The sequence below is a fragment of the Sciurus carolinensis genome, chromosome 16 (genome assembly GCF_902686445.1).
Source record: "Sciurus carolinensis chromosome 16, mSciCar1.2, whole genome shotgun sequence".
In the NCBI taxonomy this organism is placed as follows: Eukaryota; Metazoa; Chordata; class Mammalia; order Rodentia; family Sciuridae; genus Sciurus; species Sciurus carolinensis.
Window position 1 is genome coordinate 26193608 of NC_062228.1, and position 27529 is coordinate 26221136.

Here is a 27529-nt window from a genome sequence, read left to right on the forward strand (position 1 = left end):
TGTACTTTAAAAGCCATCATTGCTCAATTTCAATCCTTTTTCACTTAAATTTGTACTAAATTCATTTCCACGTTGCTGCATGAACTGTTTCCAGAATCACCATTTCAAAATTGTGTGGTATTTCATCAAAGAACACGCCAGTGCCAATTTAACCAGCGCCCTGTTGTCTGGTTGTTTCCGGTTACTCTCCTGGCAAAGAAAGCCGAATGAAGATTTTTATTCACAAGGCTTTCCCCATGTTTGGAAAATAGAGTTTCTTAGTACTGATTCTCAAACTCTGCCTGATTCATTGATGAACAGGATCAAGGTCATGTGTGGGCAATGCTGACTGGTAACGTGCAAATTCACATGGACTCAAGGGACAGTGATGGGCTGCAGACCTCAGGGAGTCAGGCAATGTGATCAGAGGCAGGCTGTTTGGACTTCCAGGATTCTATCTCTGGTACTAATTTGTTGTGTGACCTGGAACAGGTCTGTTCCCTTCCTTGAATTCTGGACTTTGGTGACAAAATTAAAGGACCTGAAAAGTGATGATTGTGTTTGGTTAGATATGTATTTTTCAGTTACGAGTTACAGAAATTTCAACTTGAACGAAGAGATTGACCAAAGAGAGGGTATTTACTGGCTCTCATAAAAGAGTATGGGATCAGGTCTGGCTGCATCCAGGGGCTCAAACAAGGTTGTCTGTCTGTGGCTCTGTTCCCTTGTGTGATGCTCATTTTAAGAATGATAGACTGTCCCCAGGTGTGCACAAAGGCCAGAAATGATTGACCCCACTGTCCATCCTTGGCAGGGATGAAGTTAGGGGTAGGGGACTGACTCCATTTTTGTCCCCCTTGCCCCTGGAACTGGGGGGAGGGGCACCCTTTTGTAACTCATGAACTTGAAGTTGGGGAAGACTGGTTCCCGGAGAAAAATCAAGGTATGTGGCCAAGAGATAAGATGGGTGCTAGGCAGGCTGAAATCCTGTCACTACAATAAGCATGACATTGTGTTTGCACATATTTAAGTCTATCTCTTCTCTGATTCCTGGCACCGACTGGGAATTGAATCCCCATTTCACAGCAGAGGAAGGGCCACTGAGAGCTCAGGTGTGTCGCCCGAGCAGGGCTGGGCTCTCTTTCTCAGACATTTTTTTTTTTTGTACCAGGGATTGAACCCAGGGGCGCTTTACCTCTAAGCCACATCCCCAGACTGCGTTTTATTTTTTATTTTGGGACAGGGTCTCACTAAGTTGCTTAGGGCCTCCCTCAATTGCGGAGGCTGGCCTCGAGCTTCTGATCCTGCCTCAGCCGCCCGAGTCGCTGAGTTACAGGCGTGTGCCGCTGTGCCCGGCTTGATTCAGGACTTCTGCTGAGCTGCCTCAGGGCTCCTCCTCCGATGCTCCTTGAACACTTGGGTTCCGTCTCTCAGCTTGCTGGCTGTGGGCGTGCGTGCGGCAAGCCTCCAGGTCAACATCTGTGGGGCTGCCTGCTACCTGGGATGAGGGGAAGCCAGCCCCGCTCCCCACACCCCGAGGAAACAATGCTCTCTAAAAACAACACACCTCCCATCACGGCCTTGGGTCCTCAGGTCTCAGGATATTCTTCCGTTACCATAGCAGTAATGCACCAAACACCACCAAGACTCACCCTAAGTGCATTTAGAAAACCATTAATTCTAAAAAAATTCCACCCGAATACAATATAATACCACACTCAATTCCTCCACTAACAATCAACCCCAATCCACCATAAATAGGTGAAAGCTTTGAAGAAGAACCAACAAAACCTAAAACTGAAATTATACTCAGTCAACATGCAGCATATGTCATTGTTTCTACATGGAATTCAACCATGGGACCATGGTGGCATCTGCACACCAAGCCCATTGTCTGCAGAATGTCTTTCCCTCCTTGGGAAACCCAGGGAGAGGCTTTGGGAAGGGATTGGGGATGGGGCAGGGGAAGAATTCCACAGACATCAAGAGGGCAAGGGGCCCTCTAGGTAACGAATTGCTCCCTTCTGGAACCTTCATAGCTCCCAGAGCTGCCCAGGGTCATACCCACGCTTGTGTGCCTCAGTGTACCAATCTGTACACAAGGGGTGTGGACTAAGACCCTTCTGGCTCTAAAATTCATTGATGAATATAGGATTAGCTTCCTCACACTATAAAGAGTTTTCTACAAATAAATAAGAAATACCCCAAAAGAAAAATGGTCACTGGGACCCAGAGAGTCATCATCTCCTTCCCTTGAAACAAACAAAACACCCAAGTGTTAACAACTAACCCATAATAAAACATTCAAACTCAGCGGCAATCAAAGAACGGCAAACAAGAGCAGCAAATAAAACCACTATTAGGGGCTGGGGAGATAGCTCAGTTGGTAGAGTGCTTGCCTTGCAAGCACAAGGCCCTGGGTTCAATCCCCAGCACCACCAAAAAAAAAAAGGGGAAAAAAAAAATTATTAGTCTTGCCAATCATGATGAAGAGGATGGCACCTGCCCAGTGGTGGCAAGCGGGGACAGGCACTCAACCACCTCACAGAAGAGCAGGGGTGTGTCCTGCCGGAGGGTAATTGCCCATATGCCTTATAAGCCTTAGGACCATGTGGCTGCCATTCCACTTCTAGGACTTTCTCTGAAAACAAGAATCATGGGTATTTGCAAAGGTCGTTTAGCAAAGTTCTCTCATCAGGCTTAGAAGAAGTCTGGCTCCCCACCGTGTGGCCTGGCCCAGCTCCCTGCACCTTCCCCTGCCCACCTCCTGGCTCCCTTCTGGTCCTGCATGGTCAGGCCTGGTCCAGCCTTGGATCCTGGGCTTGCTGTCCCCTCTGTGTAGGAGGATCGCCTCCCAGCACTTGAGTCCCGGAGGGGTCTCTGTGCTCTTTCTGGCTGGCTCCTAGCCCGACTCCTGGTATCCAGAGGTTCACTGGATAGATAAAGATGCTGTGGTTTGATCTGCGTGTTGTGTCGAAGCCTTGGTCCCCAGGGTGGTGCCAAAGGGCGGTGGGGGAGCCTATGCCCCGCAAGGACTTTTGGGAAGCCCTGGGCTGTGCTCTTGGAGAGGACCGTGGGCCCCAGTGGTTTCTTCTTCCTCTCTTTAGCTCCCTGGCTCTTGAGGTGAGCGATTTTGCTCCAGTCCATTGAGGGGTCCGCTGGGGCCTGACCCCCCTGCTGTGTGCTGCCTCACGGCAGGAGCAAAACCACAGCACCCATTGATCATGGGCTGGAACCTCCAAAACTGAGCCAAAGTAAGCCTGTGGAGTAATGGGGTGAAGGCATGAACCACCCCATCTGCTTCCCCAGGGCTTTCCTTGGGTCTCCCCGTGTCTGTTAGGGTTGGCATGGATGCTTTCTGGAACCCGTCAATGCCCCCCGCTCCCCCGCACCCTCTGACTACTTGATTCCCAAGGGTTCTGCTGTCTGAGGCCACATTATCGAGGCTGGGGTGTTGTGCAGGGGACCCCAGAGTGAGCCCTGATTCTCAGTCAACATTCGAGGTGGAAGGAGTGTGGCCTTTGTGACCCCAGAGAGTCTCCAGTGGCCAAGAAAAATGTATTAAGCCAAGCGCAAGTTTACAACAAAACCAGAACAAACCCCAGCAACGACCCACGTGGGTTTGAGAAGTCGAAGGAGTTTAGACGGAGCGCATGCAGTGGTGCACGCCCGTAATGCCAGCACCAGCGACACGGGAGGCTGAGGCAGGAGGATCACAAGTTCAAGGCCAACCTGGGCAACTTAGTGAGAGCCTGTCTCAAAATAAAATAAAGAGGCTGGGGATGTAGCTCAGTGGTGAAGTGCCCTTGGGTTCGATACCCAGTACCACCAAAGGAAAAAAAAAATAGAAATAAAGGCAAGTTATTGGTGCATGTAATTGAAAAGCCTAAAGCAACTGAGTTTTAGGCATGGCTGGATCCAGGTGCTCCAATGAGGCTTCAGAATCTCTTTCCAAGGCTCTGTTTTGCTCTGCGCTGGCTCAATCTGAGGAAGGTTCTCTATCTGGTGGCAAGATGACCCAGCGGTGGCTCCAGGCTCCTACCCCAGCAGCTCAGCAGCTCAGCAATTCCAAGAGGTGGGGTTTCCTTCTCCCAGGGGCCCCAGAAAGTCCCAGGAAGGCTTTATTGGCCAGACATGGGTTTCCTGCCCACTTCAGAACCGTGCAGAGGTGCTCTTGGCTGGTCCTGGGTCACAAGCCTGTGTCACAAGCCACCGCCGACATGGGCCCAGCTCTGCCAGAACCCCTGGGGTAGGGGTGCTAGTTCTCACCGCAGCCGGCCCCCAGTGCCTCTGAAGGGCTGGCGGGTGACACTGAGCCCTGACTGGGGCCAGAAGACCTGTTCTCGGTGTCACTAGATGCCATGGCCAAACCACACCTCTCCAGACCTCGGAATCCCTGTCCGCAAAAGGAGGCTTATCCGGCCAGAGGCCGTGGGTTTTAGGCTCATTCTGAGGTTCTTTGGAGGCAATCACTGGGGCCCAGCTGCCCTTCCCTTTCCCCTGGCTCCTCCCATCGCTCTATTTCTCAGCGGATTCCCGTTCATTGCTGTGATCTGTGCTGGGGGGAGCGATATTGTTTGTCCTGGAGGGGCCTCTTGGCTTGGCTGTAGGCCAAGTGGAGACCGGAGGCTATTTCTGGCAAAGTCTGAGGGGGTGAAAATGTGGGGGCAGGAGGTGTTGGAGCACTTGGAGAGGAAACCGGAGCCAGGGGGCCTGGAGCCCAGGGTCTGGGTAGTCGGGCTGCTGGGAGAAGGTTCTGGGTGGGGCAGGGTGAGGCCCGGCAGCTGGGAGGCAGTGGGTGGGACAGGAATGTCCCTCCTCCCAAGCACCTGTCCCCTAGCGTGTTAACCTTTGACCCCATCCCGCAGACAGTCGCAGGAGAGGAAGCAGGGTAAGGACACTGCCCGTGCTGGCCAGGTACCTGTCCTTCCGCAGGGACTCGTAGCTGTGCGCTATGGAGAGCGAGCTGCCCAGAGCCAGCCGCTCTTCCACGCGTTTCCCAGCTCAACCCGGTCGGGTTTCACCGTGGTGTGGAGCAGGCCCGGCCCTTCTAGGGAGTAAAGTCTGGAGCTCAGGCCGGCCCAAAGAGGCAGCCTGCGAATGACAGAGCCGTGGTCAGTGCCCGGGTGCCTGTACCTACGGGCAGGCTGAGCTCAGGAGCAATAAAGACCAGAGTGTCTGGAAAGGCAGAGATGGAATGCTGCCCGACCACCCTGAGGAGAGAGGGCGAGAATCCAGGAAGGGCACCCTGGAATCTGGGCCCTGAGGGGTCTGCGCAGTTGGGACAGGATGAAATGTGCAGGGAAGGGTTTTCCAGGAACAGCCAAGGCAAACATGAAATGGTGTGTGCAGGGGACATTGGGGACAGGGCAGGCAGCCTGACTGGGGCCTGTGCCAGCACTCTGTGGGTCTTGAGCAGTGGGCTGAGGGTGGGGCTGTGGTGCCCTGAAAGTGCCCGGAGGCCTGGCACCCCCAGCGTTTGCTGGAGAGCAGAGGGACGGCTGTGGCTTCTTAGATTGGGGGCGAGAGGCAGGAGGCCCTGGAGGACACACAGGTGCGAAGCCCTGCTCCTCTCAGACCTACGCTGCTGTCCCATGGTGGCTTGGGTGGCTGGGGATGGACAGGAAGCCGCCATCCCTTCTGTGGGCTAGAGAAAGCCTCTGTGTGCACCACAACAAAAAGGCTTTTTTGCCAAATGGGAGGAGAGGAAGCAGCCAGCTCGGCCCAGCTCTGGCATGAAAGGAGGCTCTGTTGGAGACCTGGGGTCCTCGATCCATAGAATGGGGGTGGGGGAACGGGGCCTCCTCGGTCTCTGTCCGAATTCTCCAGCAGCACCAGGTGGGTGGGCTTGGTCTATTGGAGACTGATCCCAGCATGGTGACTTCCCCGCTGCATGACCTTAGTCAAGTCACTTCCTCTCTCTGAGCCCCACTTTTCTCCTGAGTAAAATGTGAGTGGGCAGCATGCTGGTCAGCTGGGGTCACGACCACAGTTAGCTATGCCCGGTGAGCACTGTCGCCAGCACCTTGCAGCCTCTGCATCCTGCCCGGCCCCAGCAGCAGACCAGGGTGCTGTCACCCCTCTACTGCGGCTTCTGTACCCCAGGTCAGGGCTCCAGCCCTGGATAGTTTAGACTCTGCAGCTCCAAGCTGTGCACACGCGGGGAAAAGGCCGGAAGGAAACAGCGAACTGTCTGGAGGGTGGTTGTTTCTGCTGCTTTGTTTACCTGGGTGCTGGGGATGGAACCCAGGGTCTGTGGACTCCAGGCACCTGGACTCTAGCCACAGCCCAGCTCTTTGGATTTCTTTATTTACTTTTTATACATTTATTTATTTATTTTTATGTGGTGCCAAGGATCCAACCCAGTGCCTCTGGCATGCTAGGCAAGCGCTCGACCACTGAGCTCTGGCCCCGGCCCTTTGTTTCTTTAATGTCTTCATTCTCTTAACGTGGGCATTAGCAACATGTAAAGGAAAAACAATGAAGAGGAAATGGGGCTTCTGAGGGATCCAAGGTGAGTTTAAGTTACAGTCACATTTTAAAAAACCAAACATTTAAAGACGCAGGCTGCTGTTTAGTCCTGGGAGAAGGTAGGGTTAGGCCCCAGACAGACCTGGGCTGCGGCATCTGGCGTGACAGGCGCCCCGGGTATCCCCCCTCTCTCTGGAAGCCCCTCAGAGGAAGTGAGGATCCTTCTGAGTGAGTGAGGATAACGGTGCTCTTCAGAGGGACGGGGGCTCCATCCACCGGGATTCTCTGGTTGCAGCCCAGAGCTGAGGGGAGTTCTCATCCTCTTCTTGTACCTGGGCCCCACATGACGCTCCACCTGCCTGGTGACCTCTCTAACCTAGGGCTGCAGGCAGAAGGCAGCCTAGGGTGGGGCCCAGTGGCTTCTGCAACTGGGAAGCTGAGATGGTGCCTCCCTGGACCCCCCTACTGCGACGGAGGCCCAGCTTAAAGGCTGCTTCCTAGATAGGCCAGCAGTTCCCACTCTCCTCAGCCGGTCCCCACACAGAGAGGAAGGGGTGGGGAGCACTGAGCCTGGAACAGGTTGGGGGACCCTGCCTGCTCCAAGATTGAGGTGGGCTCCAGTAGGGCTGATCATCGCATTCTTGGGGGCCCAGCTGAGCACCCAACAGACGTGGAGTCTAAAGCAGACCTCTGGCTCATAGGACCCCAGGCCAGCAACGCCTTGGTCTCTGCTGTCTGCATGGCCATCTGTGGCCTAAGCAGGCCTGTGGTGGGATTTTCTGCTTCTTGAAGGACGAGACGGCAGGTCTCTTCATAGAGTGAGGGGAACTTATGGAACCAGAGTGGGCCCATTTCCCAATTCTCTGTGTGCCCAGCTCTGGGCTCCTGTTCCAGACAGGCCTCAGGTTGCCCAGAACCTAGTCTGGGAGGTGAAGGTTGGGCGGCCTGGTCTGGCTCTTTCCATTACTAGATGTGGAGGGATGTGGGGAGCTGGGCCTTCTTTCTCTCCACCAATGACCACAAATAAATTCCACACCCCTTCCCTGCCCCACCCAGCAGGCTGGCCCCAGGCCCTGCCACTCCCTCCCATGGTCCATTGAGGGCAGCCACCTCCCACCCGCCCCCAAACACTGGCCCTCCCAGGGCATTGTTTCCAAAGGTCATTGGGAAAAACCTCCAGTGAGCTGGAGACAAGGTCTCCTGAGCACGGAGGTCAAGCCCTCTCATCCTCGGACTTGACCCCCTGCCACCTGCAGGCCAAGGTCTCTTACAAACAAGGCCACACTCGCCGGCTGTATATTTAATCAGTGCAGATTATTTGCAGAAATATACAGGGGGGTGGACACCCGCCCTCCACCCCCACCCCTCGCTGGCTCTCCAGTTCTGCAGAGGTGATGACGGGGGCAGCTGCTGGACTCGCACTCAGCACCAGGTAGAGAGAGGCTGGCAGAACCCCGCCCCCTGCCCCCAGTGCCCACAGGGTGGCACAGCCCACTTGCTCAGGACTTGGGGGACGCCGAGGGGACAGAGCCGGCTGTACAGTACCATTTCCCCCAGCAGCCTCAGCCTCCTGCTGACGTTGGGAAGGAGAAGAGTAAGGGAACCCCCGCCCCCCACCCCCAGGCGGGGCCCAGGAGGCCTTCCAGGCCACAGTGGGCTCCGGCGGGGGATACGCTGCTGGCCTGTGTCCCCTGGGGGAAGGGAGCTGGAGTCAAGGGATCCCCTAAGCCTGACTTATAGCACTGTGGGCACCCCACTATTGGCACCTGTCTGTATCCTCTGCCCCAGCCTGGGCACCAGCAGCCCCCTCTCATTGCAAGGGTCGGGGACACTGGTAGCAGGAGCCTGAAACTGGGGCAGACCCCTGAGGACGGATGTGAGTGGGAGAGGGTGGGGAGGCCCGGGAGGGAGCAGACGGGTCACAGCTGAGAAGGAAGTGCAGGCCGGGGGCGAGGTCAGAGCTGGCGCTGGGCAGGTCCTTGGCAGACTCCCTTTGGTCCTTGGTGAGGCAGGCCCAGGGCCCATTCCCGAGTGGGAAGGAGGTGTGGCCTGAGGGGTGTGGGAGCTGCCAGCTGGCCAGGGTGGGGTGGGGGGAGCAGGGCTGCTGGGGCTGTCAGGTGGGCTGGGAAGGAGGCAAGATGCGACTCAGAGGCCGGTGGACTGCTCGCAACTGGGGGTTGCCCCTGGGTGAAAAGCTCTTCCTAAGGCAGAGAGACTCAGGAAGGTGGGGACCCAGTTGGGTCCCTTCAAGGCAAACAGGGCCCCTGGTTATGGCCAGGGTTGGAAGAAGTTCCACAACCCTTGTGCCACCTCCCAGAGGTGGGTCTCTGTCCCTTGTTCCTCTGGCTGTGGTCAAGCCACAGGTGGATGAGGGCCTGCTTCCCTAACTGCAGCAGAAGTACATTTAGAAAATTCTAAGCACTCTGCTTTAGTCAAGAAAGCAGAAACAAATCTGTTAAGGTGCCAAAAAAAAAAAAAAAAAAAAAAAAAATCCCTAGGCATAAATAAACAAGGACTGACAGGAGGTGTGTGCAGACCCGGAGGGCTGAGAGAGCCCCCCGCTGCTGCTGGGGTGCCCCAGGGAGCCCCCGTAACCACAGGAGCCACCCTGGCCCGAGCGCCAGGCGGAGCGGGGTCAGACCCACTCCTGCAGGGAGCGCTTGCAGTAGAGCAGCACCCGCGGCGCGCCCTTGCGCTGCATCTGCACCAGGGCGTAGGCCAGGCCCAGGATGCAGAGCAGCAGCAGCAGCGGCACCAGCACGACGACCACGTTCACCGTCCGTGCCACCTCCTCCATCTGCACCACCACGCGGCTGCCCCCGTCCCCGTCCTCCTCTGTCCCCGCCCCGCCCCCCACGCCACCCTCCGCACCATCGCCGTCCACCCCGGGCTCCGCACCCCCGTCAGGGTTGAAGGGCGGACGGGCTACATCCGGCCATCGGGGTCCAGGCTCCGCCTGCTCCTGGCAGCCCATGAAGTCCCTCAGGATGGACTTGGGGTAGCCGGGTTCCATCCGCAGGCGCTCATTGTCAAATTTCCAGTACTTGGTGCCCTTGTAGAAGTAGGTGTAGGCTGCGGGGACAAGAAGGCCAGGGTAGCTTCAGGCCAGGCCCTACCAACCAGCCAGAGACCCTCAAAGATGACCCGGATGGACTGAGGGGCTAGTTTTCAGGCCCCCTCCCTGGGGCTGGGGCTGCAGCTCGGTGGTGAAGCCGTGCTTAGCTGGGTCCCGTCTCCAGCGCCAAGAACAAGACCAAACACACTCCTCCTCCTCACTTGCTTTCCTGAATGTTTTCAAATCTGCCATTTTCCTGTCTTATAGGGGATAGGCTGAGAAGACCCTGGGTCAAGGGCATGGCCAGAACCCCAGTCTCCCTGACTGGGTTAATGGGGTACAGCCTGCTGGCTGCTCGCAGGGAAGCCTGCTGCCTCATCCAGGCGTCAGCTTGACCCCACACAGAAGGGACTGTGTGGTGACGTGGCCGTGAGCCTGCATGGACCCGGAGCGGAACTCGATGTTGCCTTGCACTGGCTCTCTGGCCTTGGGCACCTTGCCTGTGTCCCCTTGACACCGGGAAGGGCCGGGTTTGAGCAAGGGGTGAGTCTGGGCTCTGCTGAACACAATGTGAACAGAGCAGCTGCAGAGGGACACGCCCACATGTGGAAGCTGTGTGGCCATGCTGAGTGCTGGCAAAGCAAGCCCGGTCTCCTCCGAGCCTGAGACTCTGGAACCCAAGGAGGAGGGCTAGTGGTTTTCTAAAATGCACCAGAGACCCTGCTGGAGAAATGAAAGAGCCGCAGCCCCTTGTCACTGGGTTGCATGATAAACCGGATTTCCCTTCTAGATGGGCCAGTGGCGCCCTGGGAGGACTCTGCCCTCAGTTCTCTGAGCAAGTCCACCTGCTCCAGCTGCAGGCTCCCTTAAGCTGTGCAAAGCTGGATGCTGCGGGCTGCAGGGCAGTTCTGAGTTCCAGGTCTGGACGCAGGCTGGCCTGGGCAGACCCGGACTCCACAGCTTCCTACCTGTGAGCTTTGAGGCTCTCTGCTCAAGACTCTGGTTCAGTCTGCCTGTCCTTAAAAAGGGGAGGGCCAGACCCGACATAGCTGTCCCCATACATGCCACTGCAATGCTGAAGGACTTCGGGCAGTCATGTCCCCTGCTCATGTGGCAGGCGGTAGAGTACATGCACACCGGGAGAGGGTTGGCTGGCTGGTACCTGCATCATTACTCAGGAAGGCCCCTTTGGGGGAAGCGGGGATCCCCTGCCAGACGCTGATGGGCTTGGGGTAGCCGGGGTCTCCGTGCTGTGTCTCCTCATTGAAGCGCCAGTACCTGTGACCAGAAGCACCAGGCTGTGGACCTAGAGACCCTGCTGGGACCGGGTCCCGTCCCCCACAGGCAGTGGGCTCTTTCTGGATAGGCCTCGCAGGGGGCAGGGGAGTCAGGTTGGGGCCTCCTCCCTTTAGGGGAGGGAGTGTGCCACTCACCTGTCCTCTTGGAAGAAGAAGGTGTGACCTGTGGGCTCCCACCAGATGGCCGTGTCGATGCGGTCATAGGGGATGCCCAGGCCATAGCTGGTCAGCGGCTGTGGGTAGCCAGGCTCCAGGTTTGCTTCTCGGAAGAGCCAGTATCGGTCACCTGGAGGAGGAGCGGGAGGTGCGTGAGGAGGCACCTGGGGGGAGTGTGCGTAGGGTGGGGGCTCAGGAAATGCCCTTCTGGGCCCACAAACCCATTCTTCTCAGCATACAGCACTGTCCATACGAGAGGTGGACATCCACACGCCAGGACCAGGTAGAGTGCACCTCCCAGCACCCATGGAGGGGAAGCTGCGCTCTCAGGGACGCCAGTGACACATTCGTTTCCATGTGTGCAGGTCAGTGATCACACCCAGACACACCCAGACACACCCAGACACTAAGAGCCCTTCACCCACCGAGTTCTTGTTTAGACAGGGGAATGGGGTCTCTGCCTGGCCCCTGGGACTCCTCAGTGGCCCACCGCCCGCCGCTTTAGCGTGAGCCCGGTAACTCCTGCCTCCTCTGGGCTCAAGCTAGCGGGGCTGGAGACACAGCCGTCCATCAGGGGCAAGTTGTCCCTCAAGGTCTGTAGCAGACCGCAGAATTCCTGCCCCCAGGTGGGCCTGGGGGACCTGCTCTCGTGAGGATGTGCGCTCATGAGGATAAGAGGCAAGGATGGAGAGAGATGAGGCCACGCCCCTGTGGACAGATACTCACCCCCAATCTGGGCGGCCTCCAGGTTGCCCGGTTCCAGGTCCACCTGATGCTCCTGGCTTCTGTCTACCTCCCCACCTCACCTTACCACTAGGTATAGTCACTGCCCGCAGGTGTCCCCATCCTCCCAGAGTGAACTCAGGGGACAGGTGGCAACAGGAGCCACAACCCTGTGCCCCTCCTCTTCCCCTCAGGTCCAGCTGAGCCAGAGGTCAGGGCATGAAGCTGCCCGGCCCCTCCCCCACGCCTGCCCAGCTCACCTTTGAAAAAGACAAAACGACCATCCTGGCGCTCGTAGGCAGCGCTGATGTCACTGGGCAGACCACGCCAGAAGTGGCCAATGGGCATGGGATAGTTGTCCAGGACACGGTTGTGCCGGACTCGCCAGAACCAGCGGCCCTGGGGGGAGGCGTGGTGTTGGTGGGCAGCTGGGCCTTGCCTGGGGAGGCCTGACCCTCACCACCCCTTCCCAGGTCAGAGAGGGTCTGGGGGAGGTCACTGCGACACTGAGCTAGGCGGAGCCAGGGCAGGCCCAGGGTGAGACCTGGGCTGGGCAGCTGGCACCTGGGCTTGTCACGGGACCCTCAGCAAGTCCCTCACCCTCCTGGGCTGGTTTCTTCCTCATCAGGGTCTGATGGCCCCTTGGGGCAGCTCAGTGAGGGAGGGACAAGGGTGCCCAAGTCGCCAGGCAGGTAAGGCTCTGGGTGGACTGGGTGGGAGCCCTCCTGCTCTGAGCCTGGGCCAAGGGGCTGGGGGTCGGGGAGGCACCAGGAGCGCGGGACCAGACCTTGAACACGAACATCTCCCCGCGAAGCATGGCCACCGTGTCAAAGTCCCCGTCGCAGATGTTGGGGCCGTACTGGTCAGGCCGCTCTGTGGCTCGGGGCTGGGCTGGGGAGCCTGGCTTTGGGGGCCTGTCTGGCTTCCCGCCTGGGGGAGGTGGCTGGGGGGGGCGGGGAGGTCGATGGTCTGGCCGCCGGGGTGTCACGGTGGGGAGAGGCCGGGTGGGCTGTGGCTGACCATCTGGGGTGCCTGCAGCAAAAAGCAGGAAGCAAGAAGTGAGGGGGCAGCTCCAGACCCAGACAGGATGAGCTTCTCCAGCTCAGAATCCTAGGAGGGGATGGGGACCGGGCAGTAGCAGGTTACCCTGGAGAAAGGTCCTGTCTGCCCACAGCAGACCCCTCCCCCATGCCCACCATCATCCTCAGGGGGACCCTGAGTTCTCTTCCATACAGTCCCTTCCTGGACCTCCCCACTGGACTTGGGTCACTGCACTCCAAGGCTGCCTGCCTTGGTTTCCCTCGGGCCACTTGCCTCAGGATGCCCACACCAGGAAGCGGGACTCCTCCAGAGATAAGGGCACAGCTCTGGCATCAGGGACCTTGAACTCTGCCAAGTGCATGTCTTGTTACCCAACTGCTGGGGATGCAGGGACGGTGGAAGGGGTGGAATCTATCAAATGCCTTGCAAGGCCAGAGCTGCCAGCCCCGAGGAGGGCTCAGTGTGGGCAGAGTGAGGGCTCTGGCCCATGGAACTGGCCCTCAGGAGCCCTCGCCACTGGGAAAGCCACCAGGAAAGTAACAAACTAGCAATTCTCAGGTGAAGGCCCGTGACAGGTTCGGGTGGGAACAGTGGTGGTGGAGGTGGGTCCTGGGACCCTGGGGACCCTTACTCTAGTGACTCCCCCAGGGCTGCAGCCTGGAGCCACGGCGAGACCCTGGGTGAGGGCCAGGCTGACATGGGTCAGCCCTGGGTCTGACTTCCAACACCACCACTTTCCAAGTGGCTCCGTTACTGATCCTCGGAGAGGGCAGAGAATCAGTGCCTGCGTCTCACAGGGCTGGGCGAGGGCAGGCAGACTGGGACTGGTCACAGTCCACTCACCGTAGAGCTGCTGGATGCCCCGGAGGTCATCCTCAGGCAGCTGGAAGTTGTCGGTGTCCATCCACTGGTAGAAAGGCGCCATGATGGCGCTGGGGTTGCTCGAGTGCTCCAGGCCCAGCGCGTGGCCCAGCTCGTGCACCGCAACCAGGAAGAGGTTGTTCCCTGCAGGAGTGGGCAGCCCGGTCACTCTGCCCTGTCCCAGAACCTGGCCACCCAGTTCCTCCCCAGAGCACCCCCCCCAACCCTGGCTTCTCTCTTCTGACCCCTAACGTCCCCACCTGAGAAAGGTACAGCAAACCCTTCTCTACCTACCTCCCCTTGGAGATGGTGGGACAACAGACCGAGGTCGAGCAGGTCTCCAGAGACCCAAACAGGGGACACTCTCCCTTCCTGACCCTGCAGCTGCTGCACCCACTCAGAGGGGCCGTGCCTAGCCCAGGTGCTGCTGGCCCTGCCCCCACCCTGGCCAGCTGTCCTCACCATGCAGGTCAGTGCTGGAGAAGGTCCAGGGCTCATCTGCGTCGAAATGGGTGTCCCCACCCAGGCCAGGGCCAGGGAAATAGGCGTGGGCCAGAAAGCCACCCGTGCCATCAAATGGTGAGCTGTCACCGTGGAAGCCAGAGGCAAAGAGTACCATGATGTCGGCTTCCTTCTGCCGCCGTAGCCGGATGTCCTCGTAGGGCACCTCCTGGAAGGTCAGGGGTGTGGCCTGCTCCCACACGCGGAAAGCCCTGCGCACGGCCTCCAGCGAGTGGTGCCAGCCCAGCTTCTCCGTGTAGTTCTGGATGCTGTGGGTGGGTGGGAAGGATGTGAACGGATGCGGGCCCCGGGCTACTGTCCTCTGCTGGCAGGTTCCCAAGAATGCACACAAAACGGTCAGGACCAACCATTAGTTTATTCTGATGTGAATTAGCATTTGCAAATCCAGTACTTCATTAAAATTCTACACGGTGGCACAGAAGCTGATTTTTAAGTAAGAAAGACAGTAAGTTAATAATAGTACGGAAGCTTCGTGGCTGGGGATGCAGGTGGCTGAGGTTGGGGAGATAGGCCAAGCTGTCCTGAACATTGACCCCAGGGCCAGGCAGACCCAAGTTCAAGACCTGGTTCTAACACCCTCGATGTGACCTTGGGCAAGTGACTTAGATTCTGAATTTGTTTCTTCATCTGTACAATGGGAAGGGCAGGTAGTATTTTCTGCATGGGGTCCCTGTGCAGAACCTGCTGTCCAGGTCACTCAGATCAAGCTGGACAGACTTCCATGAAAGGGGGAGAGGGAGGGAGATCTGGCCAATCAGACCATGAATTACTCCAGGGCCGGAGGTCTATAGTCTTGGAAATTGTTCTTTCTTGGGTGAAGCTGGGCAGGGGTTGTGGCTGGACCAGAACAGGGAGTCCTTTAGGACCGCCATTGGCTACAGGCTCACTCTGCTTGGGGGTTCTGCAGGGGACTTGCTCTGCTCACGACGGGTGCCTGGATTCCCACACTCCAGCCTCCGCCCCAGAACCTACTGGTACGGGAGCCCCTTGCGGCTGCCTAACTGCTGACAGTGGGAGGCAGGGAAGGACAGAACGGAAGTAGCTCCAGGGGTCCTGACCCTCTCTGGAGAAAGATCCTAGAATGCGTGGCTGCTCTCACCAGCATGGGAGCTGCGGGGACTGTCTAGACGGCCCCCCAGAGCGAGCTGCTGGGAGAGGAAGCCTGGGGTTCAGCCGCCGAGAGGGTGGGACAGTGGCCTGGGCAGCAGGGCCCCTACCTGAAGGTCAGGTGGTGGTTGTTCCATTTCCGCCCAGTGAGGGCATAGCGCTTCCGCCGCCGCAGGTTGGCTTTCACGCGCACCCCAAACTGGTCTGGCACCCCGCAGCGGGGCCGCTTCATCCACCTGGGCCACAGGTGTGCAGGGTGAGCTCAGAGCGTGCCTGTTTCAGCTCTGCCTCTTCCAAGCAGCCCACCTCCTGCCAGGCCCCTCCCGCCTCCCAGATGCCTCTAGTGTGGAGGTGAAAGGGGTGGGGACACTCGGCTCTCATTCCAGTGAAGTGGGCAAAATGATCTTGCACTGGACCGCTGAGCGTCCAGCAGCGACTTGATGGAGCAAGTCCCATTTTACCAGTGTACTCAAGAACAGGAGGGCTGCTCTTAAGGCCACCTGTCCTTGGTGTGTTATGTCCAGTGCTTCTCAACGATGCGGCTTTGAGTCACCTGACCTCTTAGATTCAGAATAAGGCCCCACTAGGACATCCTATCCAGGGCCTGTGGACTGAACCTCCCCATTCCCATGCCTGTGGCAGACACCACTAATCAATCACTAGACCCCTCGCTGCCAAGTCTGGATTCTGCCTCAGAAGCTTTCTCAACACATTTTCAGGCAGCCACTACAACCAGTCAGAATCAGCATGGAAGACCAAATCATCTGCCACTTCTTATCTAGGCCACTCTTTTCTGGAATCTCCACAGACCCAAGCCCTACAGAGAACAGGCCAGAGGAACACATGGGGTCTGGGAGGAGCCAGAGACTCACGCCTTGGTCTCTTCATCCAGCACACCCGTGACAGGGATCCCGTAGAAGCGCTGCATCTCCGCCAGGGCAGAGGCCAGGATCTGGGCAGAACGCATGGTGGACATGTGGCGGCTAGGCTGAGGCAGGTAACCGTAGAGCCGCAGCCAGTTCTGCAAAGAAGTCACAATCCTGTCAGCTGGACCTGGCCCTCCACCCTCCAAACATGCACAGTATGCGCCACCAGCTCTAACCCTACCCCAGCCTCAGGTCCCACCTCCCTGCCTCCGGCTCCTCGTCTGTTCTCACTTGAGGAGAATGAAAGGCCTTCACAAGTCCTCTGCTTAGAACCTTACATGACTTCGCCGAGGAAAGCCCATTCTTAAGGAGCTACAAGACCCTTACTACCTGACCCCACCCTAGCTGTCTGACCTAACAACCAGCATCCAATCCTGCTGGGAAAAGACCCGCTGACCATCTCCTGCACCCCACTTCCCTCTACCGCCTCTGACCTGCTGTATGCTTCACTTAGGGCATTACTGTCTGTCTTCCCCCTTGAGGACAAGGTTGTGTCTGTGATGACATCTAGAGTAGCTGTCCTTATTACTGCACTGGTCCCTCCTGAGTGGGCTCCTACCACTGCAGGAGGCTGCTGGGGAACTCAGGGTTCAGAATCTCTTGAGGACTAACCAACTAGGAAAACCAGATCCTCAGGGTTGCTCCCAGCAGACCCTAAATCTCTTGAGAAGAGGGCAGACAGATTCAAGCAGCCCAATCAGATCCAAGGGTAGGGGATGGAGACCTAAAGTCAGGCTGCGTTCTGCCACAAACTGTTTTTTAGTACTGGGGATTGAACCCAGGGGCTACGTCCTCAGCCCTTTTTATTTTTTAATTTTGAGATGGTCTTGCTAAATTGCTGAGGCTGGCCTCAACCTTAAAAATCCTCCTTCCCAAGCCTCTTCTAAGCTGGGATTACAGGCCTGCACCGTGGTGCTCTGCCTGCCGCAAACCATTTTCTCTGGGCCTCAGTTTCCTCATCTGCAAAACGGGGAATGGTGGAGTTGTTGGGGTGAGATTTGAGGGAGACAGCCTTGGGGAAAGCGTCTGACACACAATGGATGTGTGCTACGCCTTTCAGAGCTTGCTAGGCAAGTCGCATCCCTCTGTCCAACCATTAGTCAGTCTGTCCACCCATCCAGCCAAATGTTTTGGGGCACCCTCCCTAAGTTGGGGAACTGGGGCAGCGGGGGACCCTGGGAGACAGGGTCTGCCCTCCAGGGCTCGCAGGCTCGGGGAGACCAGGGAACCCACAGGGCAGGATTTTACACCCTGTGACACAGGCAGTCGCAGCTGGAGGGCAGAAGCACAGGAAAGGCAGACTGAGTAATGGGGAAAGGCGACTCCTCCGGCCCCTCACGCCCTCAAGGCCGCTGGGGCCTCAGTCACAGGCAAGCTGTCCTTCCCGCCTCTTCTCACCCACCCTGATGGCCACGCCCTGAGTGGCCCTGGAGGACGAGGGCTGTATACCTGCAGTGTCCAGGGCAGGCCAAGAGCTGGACACAGTGGCTGCTCTGGATTGACAGCCTGCGTTGACCAGCCAGGGCCACACCACACTCCCGCCTGCCTCCAGTGACCCTCCAGCTCCTCAGCTGCTGGCGCTCTCGGTGCCCCGTGCCATCGGCCAGCCCAGCTCAGCGGCCTCGAGGCTGCGAAGGGGGAGCTGCTGGAGAGGCGGGCTGGTCCGCAGCTGGCACAGGGCCTCTCAGGACCCGGGGAACAGGCAAGGGCAGCAGGGTGGAGGCTTGGGGCCGAGAAACAGCCTTAGCTCCACTGCAGCAGCAGGACAAAGCCGGGCCGCTCCGGAGACCTGGCTCTGTGTCTCCGTGTGCCCCAGCCCATCACGGGCCTGCCCGACTGGGGGTTTCTGCAGGGATCACGTAGAAAGTGCTCAATAAACATAGATGACAGAAACCAGGGGCCCGTCTGGCTGTCCCCGGGGCTGGTCGCGTTCTGCTTCTTCCAGGGCCCTGCACAGGGGCGGCTGTGGCCTCGCCACCTCCTCAGCCCTGTCACACACTGGCAGTGTCATGGCCCTGCCGCAGCCTTTCCCAAACACTGAATCTCCTCGAAACCCCTGTGGTGGCGGCGGCAGGGGACAGCGGGTCCACCCCGATTAGTGGATACAGTTTTACTGAGGATGCAGGAAAGAGAGGCCACCGTGCTTTTGCTCCGAGGGCGAGGGGCGGGGGCGGGCTGCTGACGGTGAGGGCACCTCTACATTTCCTATTTGCATAAGGTAAAAATATCTCCAGGAGCGCAATCACGGGCCACCGAGGGGCTGATTAGCAGTGTCTGCAGAGTGACAGGAGGGGGGAGAGAGGGAGGGCAGAGCTCTGGGGAGGAGAGAGGAGCTGGCCTGTCTGCAGCAGAGTTCCAGAAATCAGCAGAGGGAGTGGGGCAGCAGGGCCTCTGATCCCAGGGCCAGCTCAGGGGTGGCAGGAAAGTCCCAAGGGAGCCTGTGGACTCTCCCTCTCACAGACAGGAATCTCCAAGTGCCCAGGGAGCAAAGAACTTCCATCTCCTTGTTAGCCAAGCCCTGAACCCTCAGCCTCCCGGTGACAAAGGCCTCACAGCCACTGCTGAGATGACAAGCCAGAGGCCTAGAGCTGGTGGCGCCCTTTGGGGGGCAGGGACGTAGGTAGAACCGTGGTCTTGGCACAGACCAGCCAGGCGAGCCTCTGGGTGACGAGGCGAAGCTGACAGCTGCCCGACTCTGGCAAAAACACGCGCTCAGGCGGCTGCATGCCAAGTGCCAATAAACCAGCCAGGGTGGCAGCAGACACCTCCCGCTGGGCTGTGGGCTTCTTCCCTGTCCCCAGTGCCCAGGAGAGAGTTTCCTGCCCCACCCCTACATTAAGTGTGACAAGCTCAGGAGGCAAGGACGGGGTGGGGGGTGAACAGCTTAGGGGGGCCCAGGTGTGGCAGGTGCTGCTGCCTCCAGGTGAGGGAGTCCTGCTGCTGCACAAGATACAGACAGGAGGTCCAAGCCTGCGACCTCCCGTCCCAAAGTGGGGAAGGGCACAATTCAAGCTCCTGCAGCTCCTAGAGGTGACTGTAAAACTGTCCCCTCACAAGTCTCTCCTTTCCTTGGCCTGGAGTCTCACAGGAGGGGTGAGCCAAGTGGTAAAGCTTTGTTCCTCACTGGACATGGTGGCACACACCTGTCATCCCAGTGGCTCAGGAGGCTGAGGCAGGAGGATCAGAGTTCAGAGCCGGCCTCAGCAACTTGGCGAGGCCCTAAGCAACTCAGCGAGACCCTGTCTCTAAATAAAACATAAAAAGGGCTGGAGATGTGCCTCCATGGTTAATCGCCTCTGGGTTCAATTCCTGATAGAAAAAAAAAAATGTTTCTCAGGTGGGGGAAACTGAGGCTCAGGGAGTCAGTAAGAGGCAGAGTAGGGAAGGGTGTGCACCAGAGCTTGCTTCTGCTCCCATGAGACCCAATGTGAGGAGAGGAGGTTTCCGGGGCCACGAGGGCCCCTCTCGTCTGCAGCACAGGGTGGGGTGCTGCAGAGGACCCCAGCACCGAGGTTCTCCCCATCATTTCTTTCCTGAGCCCCAGATCCCATCCGATAAGTATTTATTGATGCTGCAGGTGAGTGGCCGGCCCCAGGCAAGATGAGTAGGGGCCCGCGGAGTCCTTGCCCTGAGAGAGGCCATGAACAGAGCACCTGAGGATCCAGCCCAGGCCAGGCAGTCCAGTCTCATCACCCCACGGAATGCTCACAACCACCCCTGAAAAGTAAAGGAACATGTAACCATTCCCGGATACAGACAGAAGGTCCAGAGAGGGTGTGTTGCCCATCCAGGGTCACACAGCTGATCTGGGCTAGAGGTGGGCCCATGGGCAGTGCTATCAGACCGGGCTGTTTCTGAAGTACCACCAGCAATCCTGACCTGTGTGTGGATGCCGGGCTCTGGGCCCTCTCAGGAACAGTGCCCAGCACAGCACTGGGGGAGGGCCTCTAATCCTCCCCACACCCAACATCCCCGGCCGGGTCTGGGCACCGAGCCACACCGGCCCTCCCCCAGGACTGCTGAGACAATACGGAGGCAGGCCGTAGGGAGGGCGCGTCTGAGAAGACGACGCCGGATCAATACTGTGCAGTAAGTGGCCATGGGGATGGGGGCGGGGGCCAGCGCCTGTTCCTGCTGCCACGGAAGCTCCTCCTGGGCCCAGATCAGGGCAGTCGGCCAGTAGCCCCTCCCCAGGGCCCTTATCAGACCCCCACGATAAGGACAATCGGCACTGGGCTCTGCTTTGCCTATCGCCCAAGTTCTCTGCCATCTGAGCAGACCTGGGCAGGCTCACCCAGCCAGGCACAAAAGGAGTCTTGTCAGGGCCACCAGCGATGGACCCAGCCCCCAAACCTTTCGTGGCCTTGTGAAGTCCTAATCACACCATCTCCCCCACCCCATACTCCTGCCCCCAGGGCTCCTGGGAGCAGGCCAGGCTTTGTACTCCCAGCAGTGCCAGGGACTAAATGGGGCATCCAGAGACCCTGCAAGCCACACGCTTGAGGCCAACAGGCCTGTCCCCTCCAGAGTCCATTCACCAGCTGGGTGACCCTGAGAAGGACCCAGATGTATCCAGTCTAATGCCAGAAAGGGCTCAATGTCATCACACCCAGCCACTCCCTGAGGCCACAGCTGGGTCAGGGACTCATCCCGCTTGCACCCCTGCAGAGGTGGGTAGCCCAGGCCATCTCAGGGCAGCAACAACTGTTGGACAGCTCTTCCATGGGCTGAGCAGAAATCAGTCTCCCTGTGTCACCTCTGCCCCCTGGTCCCCACTGCTTGTGCACATAACAAGCCTTCGAGTAAATGAACAGGATCAAGGCAACTTCTCTGACCCTCAGTTCCCTCCTCTGCAAAATGGGGTCATGCAGGACAAGCTTAAGAAGACAAATGGCAACTAGCCCCAAAATCAAAAAAGAAAGAGGGGACCGTCCAGGCCGCCAGTCCTTGGTGGCTTGCTTGATACCTTTAGGGGCAGCATGATCCACAGTTGGCAGACACAGGTGCTTATCTGGGCTTAAATCTGCCTCTCACCATGGCTCTTAAAGAGACTGGGACTCTGGTGGTGGGGGACACCAGCCAGCCTGGGAAGCAGGAAGGAGGCAGACTTCCTGCCACTTCTTTACCCCAGCCCACCCCACACTCCTTAACCTGGAGGAAAAAACAAACCAGTCCTTTGGCCAGGGAGCGGGCAGGGGCGGGTGAACAGGGACCTCTGTTTACCAGGAGTTTCAGGGTTGGCTGGGGGCCAGGCCTTGGGGCCTCACCTGGAACTCCCCCTGCAGGTGATTATTGGATGGGGCAGCCCACAGGGCTGGGAGCAGATGGCTGGTGGGTGGGGACACTGCTCACACAGCTCAGGGCAGTTCTGGTCCCACCCCTGAAAGCTCCTTCTCACCTGGCTCAGGCCCAGCAGGCTCCTGCCAGGTGGAAGCTCCCCAGGATGGCACTCTGACCTGCAGCCTTTAACCCAGCCTAGGCTTGGGTCTCAAGCCACACTGATCTGGGTTTAAATCTCAGCTTTGCGGTCCTTAGGTGTGGAATCTGGGGTATTCTCTCTCACCCTGCAGGCTTAGGTTTCTCCCCCACACAGTGGGAAAATGGAGCACCCAACTAAGAGTTGAAAAGACAACAAAAGGTGAAAATGTTTAGAGGGCACCCCTAGCCACGCCCAGGACAGAAGAGGTTGAGGGTGCTCAGAAAGAACACCTGGGCCTCTCTGGGCCCCACACGTGGCCACTGCACACAACACTCAGATCGCACACAAATGCAATGAAGCTCTTCAGTGATCCTTCCAGTAGGTATTCCACTATTCCCATTTCAAAGACAGGTAACTGAGGCTCAGACAGGCCCAATGGAATGGCCCAACAGTCAATGCTGCTTGCTTCTCAGAGTCACTGGTTTTGCTACTATTTTTTAAGGACTTTCTATGTACCAGGTGTCACACTTGCAAGCATGGGGCATGGAGCTGGGGGGCCTTCACCCTTCCAGGGTGGCAGTCCCTCTGGGGGACGGGACAAGGTGGTACTCAGAACTATGGGTTGGCCCTGGAGAGCTAAATCAGACCCTGGCTTCCAGGCTTCCCGCTCCAGGGGCCTGACCGTCAGATGGCAGGAGGATGTGCAGCTGCTCTAAGGGCTGGTCCCAGGTCCCCATCCATCCATCCTGACGCCAGGGGTTGGGTGGGTCTTCCTGCCCACTTTCTCCCGTTTCCTCCATGAGAATGGGACTTGGTAAGGGACATCCCTCTTTGTCTGCTCACATGCCTCTGCTATTCTTGCCTAGGTTTGCCACCTCCCCCAAAGGGCCCAGCCCCATGGCTACTGGTCTCCAGGCATCCCTGGAACCCATGTCCTTCTGGGGAGCAGCCCTATGGGAGCCCTATTCTCAAGCCCTCAGTGGAGCTTGTTCAGCCAAAAGGCACCTACTGTGTGTCTCAGGCCTGGAGTGTTCAGCCACCTTCCGGGTCCAAGGTCCTCCCATTTATCTGGGGGTGCTTCCAGTACCCTCTTTGAATTGAAGAAGAAGGAGCCCAGCAGTGTCCCCAACCTCTCCCTATTTTTGCTGACTCAGGGAACACATCTCCACACCCAAAGCAAAACTGGTCACGGGGCTTTGCTTCTGCCTGAGTGTCCTAGAGTGCAAGCCACATGAGTCAGGATGATATAGAGGGTACCAACTTTGTTCTGAGCCAGGAAGCAGTGATACCCCACAGCAACCACCATAGCTAGACTCAGGTAGAAGCCAAACTAGGCAGAGGTGACAATGACAGGGAAGAGCTGGATCAAGCAACAGGGGTGTGGAGGGACAGCCAGAATCAAGTGGTGGGTAGGGGGCAATTTTCCTTGGCCCATGCATTGCCCTTCCAAGCTGGCATCAATGATGGGGCAGTGGGTGCTGGGCGTTTAGCAGAGGTCATCTTGGGGAGGGTAGGAATATTTCCCGTCCACATGCAGGGATGTCTTTTAAGAGTCTGCACCTCTTTGTGATGGACCTAAGGAAGGTGTCCGTGTCCAGGAGTTATAATGGGCAGGTCACACCCATTTGTTGCTTAGAGGAGGGGACACACTGGGCTGTCCTCTGCAAGGAGGCAGCTGATGGGCTAGGCCCAAGGGCAGTCAAGCACAGGGACAGTGTGAAAGGCCCAGCCCCAATCAGAGCCCGATCCCATCACATGGGTCAGAGCACTGCTCTCTGGGACTGGAAAGAGCACATGCAGAGAAGCCATGTGTCAGCAGTTACTGTGGATTCCCAGAGACATGGCCCTGACATAGACTCCTTTTTCCTTGAGAGGAGAGAGAGGGTCTCTGTAGTTTCTGCTCCACACGTACAGAGCATTCACACGAGGAGATCGGCCATGAAAGGTGGGCGGCAATGAAATGTGAGTAGAGGTGGAAACCTGGGGCTGCAGCTGGCAGGTCCAAATGAGCACTGGAGCTGACCCCATCCCTTTGCTCAATCCACTTGGTGGCCAGGAAGGGGCAGGGAAACACTCCTGGGTCTGTTCAGGGAGATGGGTGTGTCCTTGTTTTGGTGGTGACACCACACCTGTGAACTCTGGCAGCTGAGTCATCTGAAGTTGTGCCTGGCGGGTGAGAAAGGCTGAGGGTGGGTCCAGGTGGGAAAAGACACCTTCTCTGGTGACAACCAAAGGCACTTAAATCAGTCAGGTAACTGTAGCCAGGATAGAGACCTGATGGGGGCCCGGAATCTCTGTCCATTTGACCCAAAGCTACAGCAGGCACCTTGGCCAGGTGGGGCTTCAGTACCTGATGGCTGGAGGCTGGGACCTGATGTCCAAAGGAGGGAGTTGGATAGAAGAGTTGCTCAGTGGTGGCTTCCCCAAGACAGCCTTTCTGGGTGGGACCTGGCTGGTGCAGCGTCTGCTGGCTCCTAGCACAGGCCAGGCTCCCTGATTCAGCTGGGGGAAACTTCTGAGGTTTCTACCCTGGTTGGCTGAAAGGGAGGGGAAAGGGGTTGGCTTTGGCTCAGCTGCCAATGTGCTTGGTCGTAGAGGTCTGCAGCAGCGGACAATCTGGGGCAAGGACTAGAGCCCTTCTCCAAGGTAGGGAGGCCCTGACCAGGGTGTAAGCCAGGCCAGGAGTCTGAATAGACAGGCTGGCTGCTAAAGCCACTGTCTCTTTGGGCCCAGATTGTACCCAGATTCCTGATGGGAATCCAGGAGCAGCCTACACCCCAAAGCCAATTCTAGGGACTAGGACTGTCCACATTTTTTTGTTGATGTTGCTGGGGATCAAACCCAGGACCCTGCACATGCTGGGCAAGTACTCTACCACCGACCTACAGCCCCCGCCACTTCCATCTATCTCTAGCCTTCTAGTCACTGGCTTCCAACATTCCAGGCTTCCTAAACCTTCCAGAGTCCCTTCTAGCCACAGCCCAGACCCAACTTGAGTTGTCTCAAGGAGTGGGGCCAATCGGAATTCCTAGCCAGTGACAGTACAGGTTGAAGGTTTCAGTGCTACCAGGGGTCTCTTAGGGATGCTGAGCTGTGGGTATGTGGAACTGTGGATGCAGCACAGAGAAGGGGGGTGGTGATGGAACTGCAGAAGCAAAGGAAAGAGTGGGAAGCCCCAGAAACCCCAAGTCCCAGCATCTCTGCTCCTGGCTATCCAGGATGCCCGTTCACAGTGCACAGCCACCAAATTCTAGCTTAGTCTCTCTCTAATCCTTCCTGTATGAAGATGCCACCCCAATGTATATTATATTGTAAAGTTCTTAAGGGTGAATCTGACTTGAAATTCTTTGGTACTCTCTATTCTAGTGGCAGGTGACACTCCCCCACTAGCAAAAGCCCCCTATAAGCCTGTGCCTGCAAGAATTGGTGTGTGGAGGGTGGGGGAGCTGGATTGGGCAAAGGCTGGGCTCCCTGAAGCTTCTCCTGGCCTGGCCAGGGAGGGAGGGCAGAGCAGGTGGGGAACTAGTTGGGAGGTGAAACTCGAGCCTGGGAGGAATTCCCTGCCCTTCCTCCACGCTTTTATTAAAGTAGGGCGGGGAAGGGGCAGGCTTCCATCGGAAAAATCTCCCAGGCAGACAGGGGAGGTGGGGAAGCCGCTGAGGGCTGGGAGGGAGCACCGTCCCCGCTGCAAATAGAAACAGCGCTCAGGCGCTCGCTGGGCCCGCAGCCCGGGCAGCCCAAGGGCACCGAGGCCCGAGCCTATCCGGCCGGGCGCCGGCTCCAGGGTGGTCCTCTCCTCACTCCTCTCATCACCTGTCCAGGGCAGGGAGCAGGACCTTAGGAGTCAGAAGACCGACTCTTTTTGCTCTAGGGCAACGAACTAGGGTTGGGGGACCCCCTGGAGCTGGAGTTGCGACTGGACTCGGCTCTGCGCTGGGAGGCCGCGCCTGGTCACCCGCGGGACCAATCCAGAGAGTGGCCCGCGTAGGGACGTCAGACGGGCTTCCAGAGAAAAGAGACGCGGAGTCTACCCTTTCCTACCAAGCCTCGGCGTAGGGGTGCGGGTGGGAGGAAGTGCTGGGGGTACAGGGTATCTGCCTCGGACTCCACCCGGGTGCAGAGAGGCTTCCGCGCAAAAGCGCTAGAAAGTCGCCAAAGCGCCTCTGCAACCTGAGTCTGCTGCCTCGGCGGTTCACACCCCTCCCCCTCCCCCTCCTGGCCAGCTGGGAAACGCAAGGTGTCAGCCAGACCAGAGGCTACCCAAGCAGGAGCTCTGCCCAGCTCCCGCTCCGCCCAGGGCACCCCCAGCAACCCCCTCCCCACTTGTAAAGAGCATCAGGGCGCGCCAGTCCGGCTCTCGAGGAATCGGCAGCCAGCAAGGGAAGGAAGGACCGGAGGAAAAGGATGGGGGCGGCGGAAGCGGCTCCTGGGACACAGGCTGGGGCGGAGCAGGGTCCTGGGCGGGCGCAAGCCCTATGCCCTCCAGGGTTTGGGACGAGGGCGAGCTCGGGAGGGGCAGCCGGCCAGCTCCCCTTTCTTCCCGGACCCCTTTCCTGGTCAACCCCCAGCCGGGTTGACGTCTCCGCTCCCCCACCTCCGGGCCCCCCGGCTGCGGGCGTGGCTCCCCTCTCCATCCTCCAGCAAAGGAGCAGGGCGGGGGTCCTTACCTCGGCGTGGATTTCTGCGTCCTCGGCCGCTGCGCCGCGGCCCAGGCAGCCCAGAAGCACCATCAGCAGCAGTAGCAGCCGGGGCCGTGCAGCTGCCTCCCGACCGCCGAGGAGGCTGCCCGCGCAGCCCGGTCGTCCGGACGCGCTCCGGTCGCTGCCCATGCTCTCGGCTCCGAGTCCAGTCTGGAGCGCTGTACGCCGGGCTCGTTCGCTCGCGGGTGCCGGGTCCCCGCGCGCGGCTTGAAAACTTGCGACGCTCCCTGGCTCCGGCCCGGCGGGCGCGCGGCGGACTTCTGGCTCCCGGTCCCTGCTGGAGCCGCTCAGGTCCCCTCGGCAAATTCCCAAGCTCCAGGAGAAGCGGGCAGGGGCAGGTCCGGGCGCGCGGAGCCCGCCCGCGGGAGGGGGGCCGGGCCGGAGCTGCGGGCCGCGGGGTCCCGCAGCGTCGGCGCCCAGCGCCCGGCTCCCGAGAGCAAGCGCAACTCCTGAGCCTTTGTCTGGCTCAGCGCTCCGGCCGCCCGGACCCGCGGCGCCCCCTGCGCTCCCAGCTCCCTCTGTCCATGCCCAAGGCCCGGCGCTGCCCAGAGCGCGCGCCTCCTGCCCGGGGATCTGCTCAACGCTGCGCCCAACAGGGCCGGGGTCCCCAGGCAGTCCCGGAAGGAGCGCAGGGAACTGGCCCGAGCGAGCGAGCGAGCGAGCGAGCGAGGCACGGAGCCGGCGCCCGACGTCCCCGGCGAGTTCGGCGCGGCTTCGGGCTCTCGCAACCCTCCTCCCCGCGCGCTGTGGCCGCCGCCGCTCTTAAAGGGCCAGTACTCTCTCTGAGTGCGGGCCCTGGCGGGGGCTGGGGGCAGTTCCCTAACCCGAAGCTTCCGAGTAGCAGGTGCCGGTAGTCAAGCCCCGGCAGGTGGGGCTGTTCTTCCCAGATGGCGACAAACATTCCCAAGCCCTCCCCACGTCACTCCATCCCAGGTTCTGGAGGTGGGGGTGACCCTCAGTTGGATCCTTTGGGAGGGCGCAAGGAAGGCGTGGTCTCCCTAGGGAAGAGGAATGAAGATTCCTCCTCGTCGTCGTTGGTGGGTGAGAATGGGGGATATTGAGGCACAGGGGGACATGGAGGAGGGCTGGGGAAGGGACCCAAGTGTCGTGTTTTGACTAAAATAAACGAATGAATAAAAACAACAACAAAAAAACCCAACAAACAAACTAACAAACAAAAAACAACAACAAGGCCCTTTCCAAAGCGTGTTTTGGGCCCTTGAGTAACTCTCCTCAGTCGCAAAGTGAGGGGGGAGTTGGGTGCCTCCGCC

General features: G+C 58.6%; 1 protein-coding gene across 1 annotated transcript; it reads right to left on the reverse strand.

Annotated features, from left to right (window-relative positions):
• Window positions 1-7718: 7718 nt before the first annotated feature.
• On the reverse strand, window positions 7719-27007 carry Mmp15 (matrix metallopeptidase 15). The gene is made up of 10 exons (XM_047527301.1): window positions 26226-27007; window positions 16086-16234; window positions 15324-15449; window positions 14047-14354; window positions 13567-13728; window positions 12470-12714; window positions 11943-12081; window positions 10939-11089; window positions 10668-10783; window positions 7719-9522 (listed from the first exon to the last, which is right to left on the reverse strand). Exons 1-10 carry the CDS (start codon window positions 26385-26387, stop codon window positions 9086-9088), a joined length of 1995 nt encoding a protein of 664 aa, XP_047383257.1. The 5' UTR covers window positions 26388-27007; the 3' UTR covers window positions 7719-9085.
• Window positions 27008-27529: the final 522 nt, after the last annotated feature.

Bases quoted from the DNA above. Each gene is read 5' to 3' on its own strand.
- Mmp15 (XM_047527301.1), bottom strand. From the start codon at position 26,387: ATGGGCAGCGACCGGAGCGCGTCCGGACGACCGGGCTGCGCGGGCAGC. The intron at 13,729-14,046 runs GTGAGGACAGCT...CCACTCCTGCAG, and splicing joins CTCCAGCACTGACCTGCATG to GGAACAACCTCTTCCTGGTT. The intron at 12,715-13,566 runs GTGAGTGGACTG...TTTTTGCTGCAG, and splicing joins GGGCATCCAGCAGCTCTACG to GCACCCCAGATGGTCAGCCA.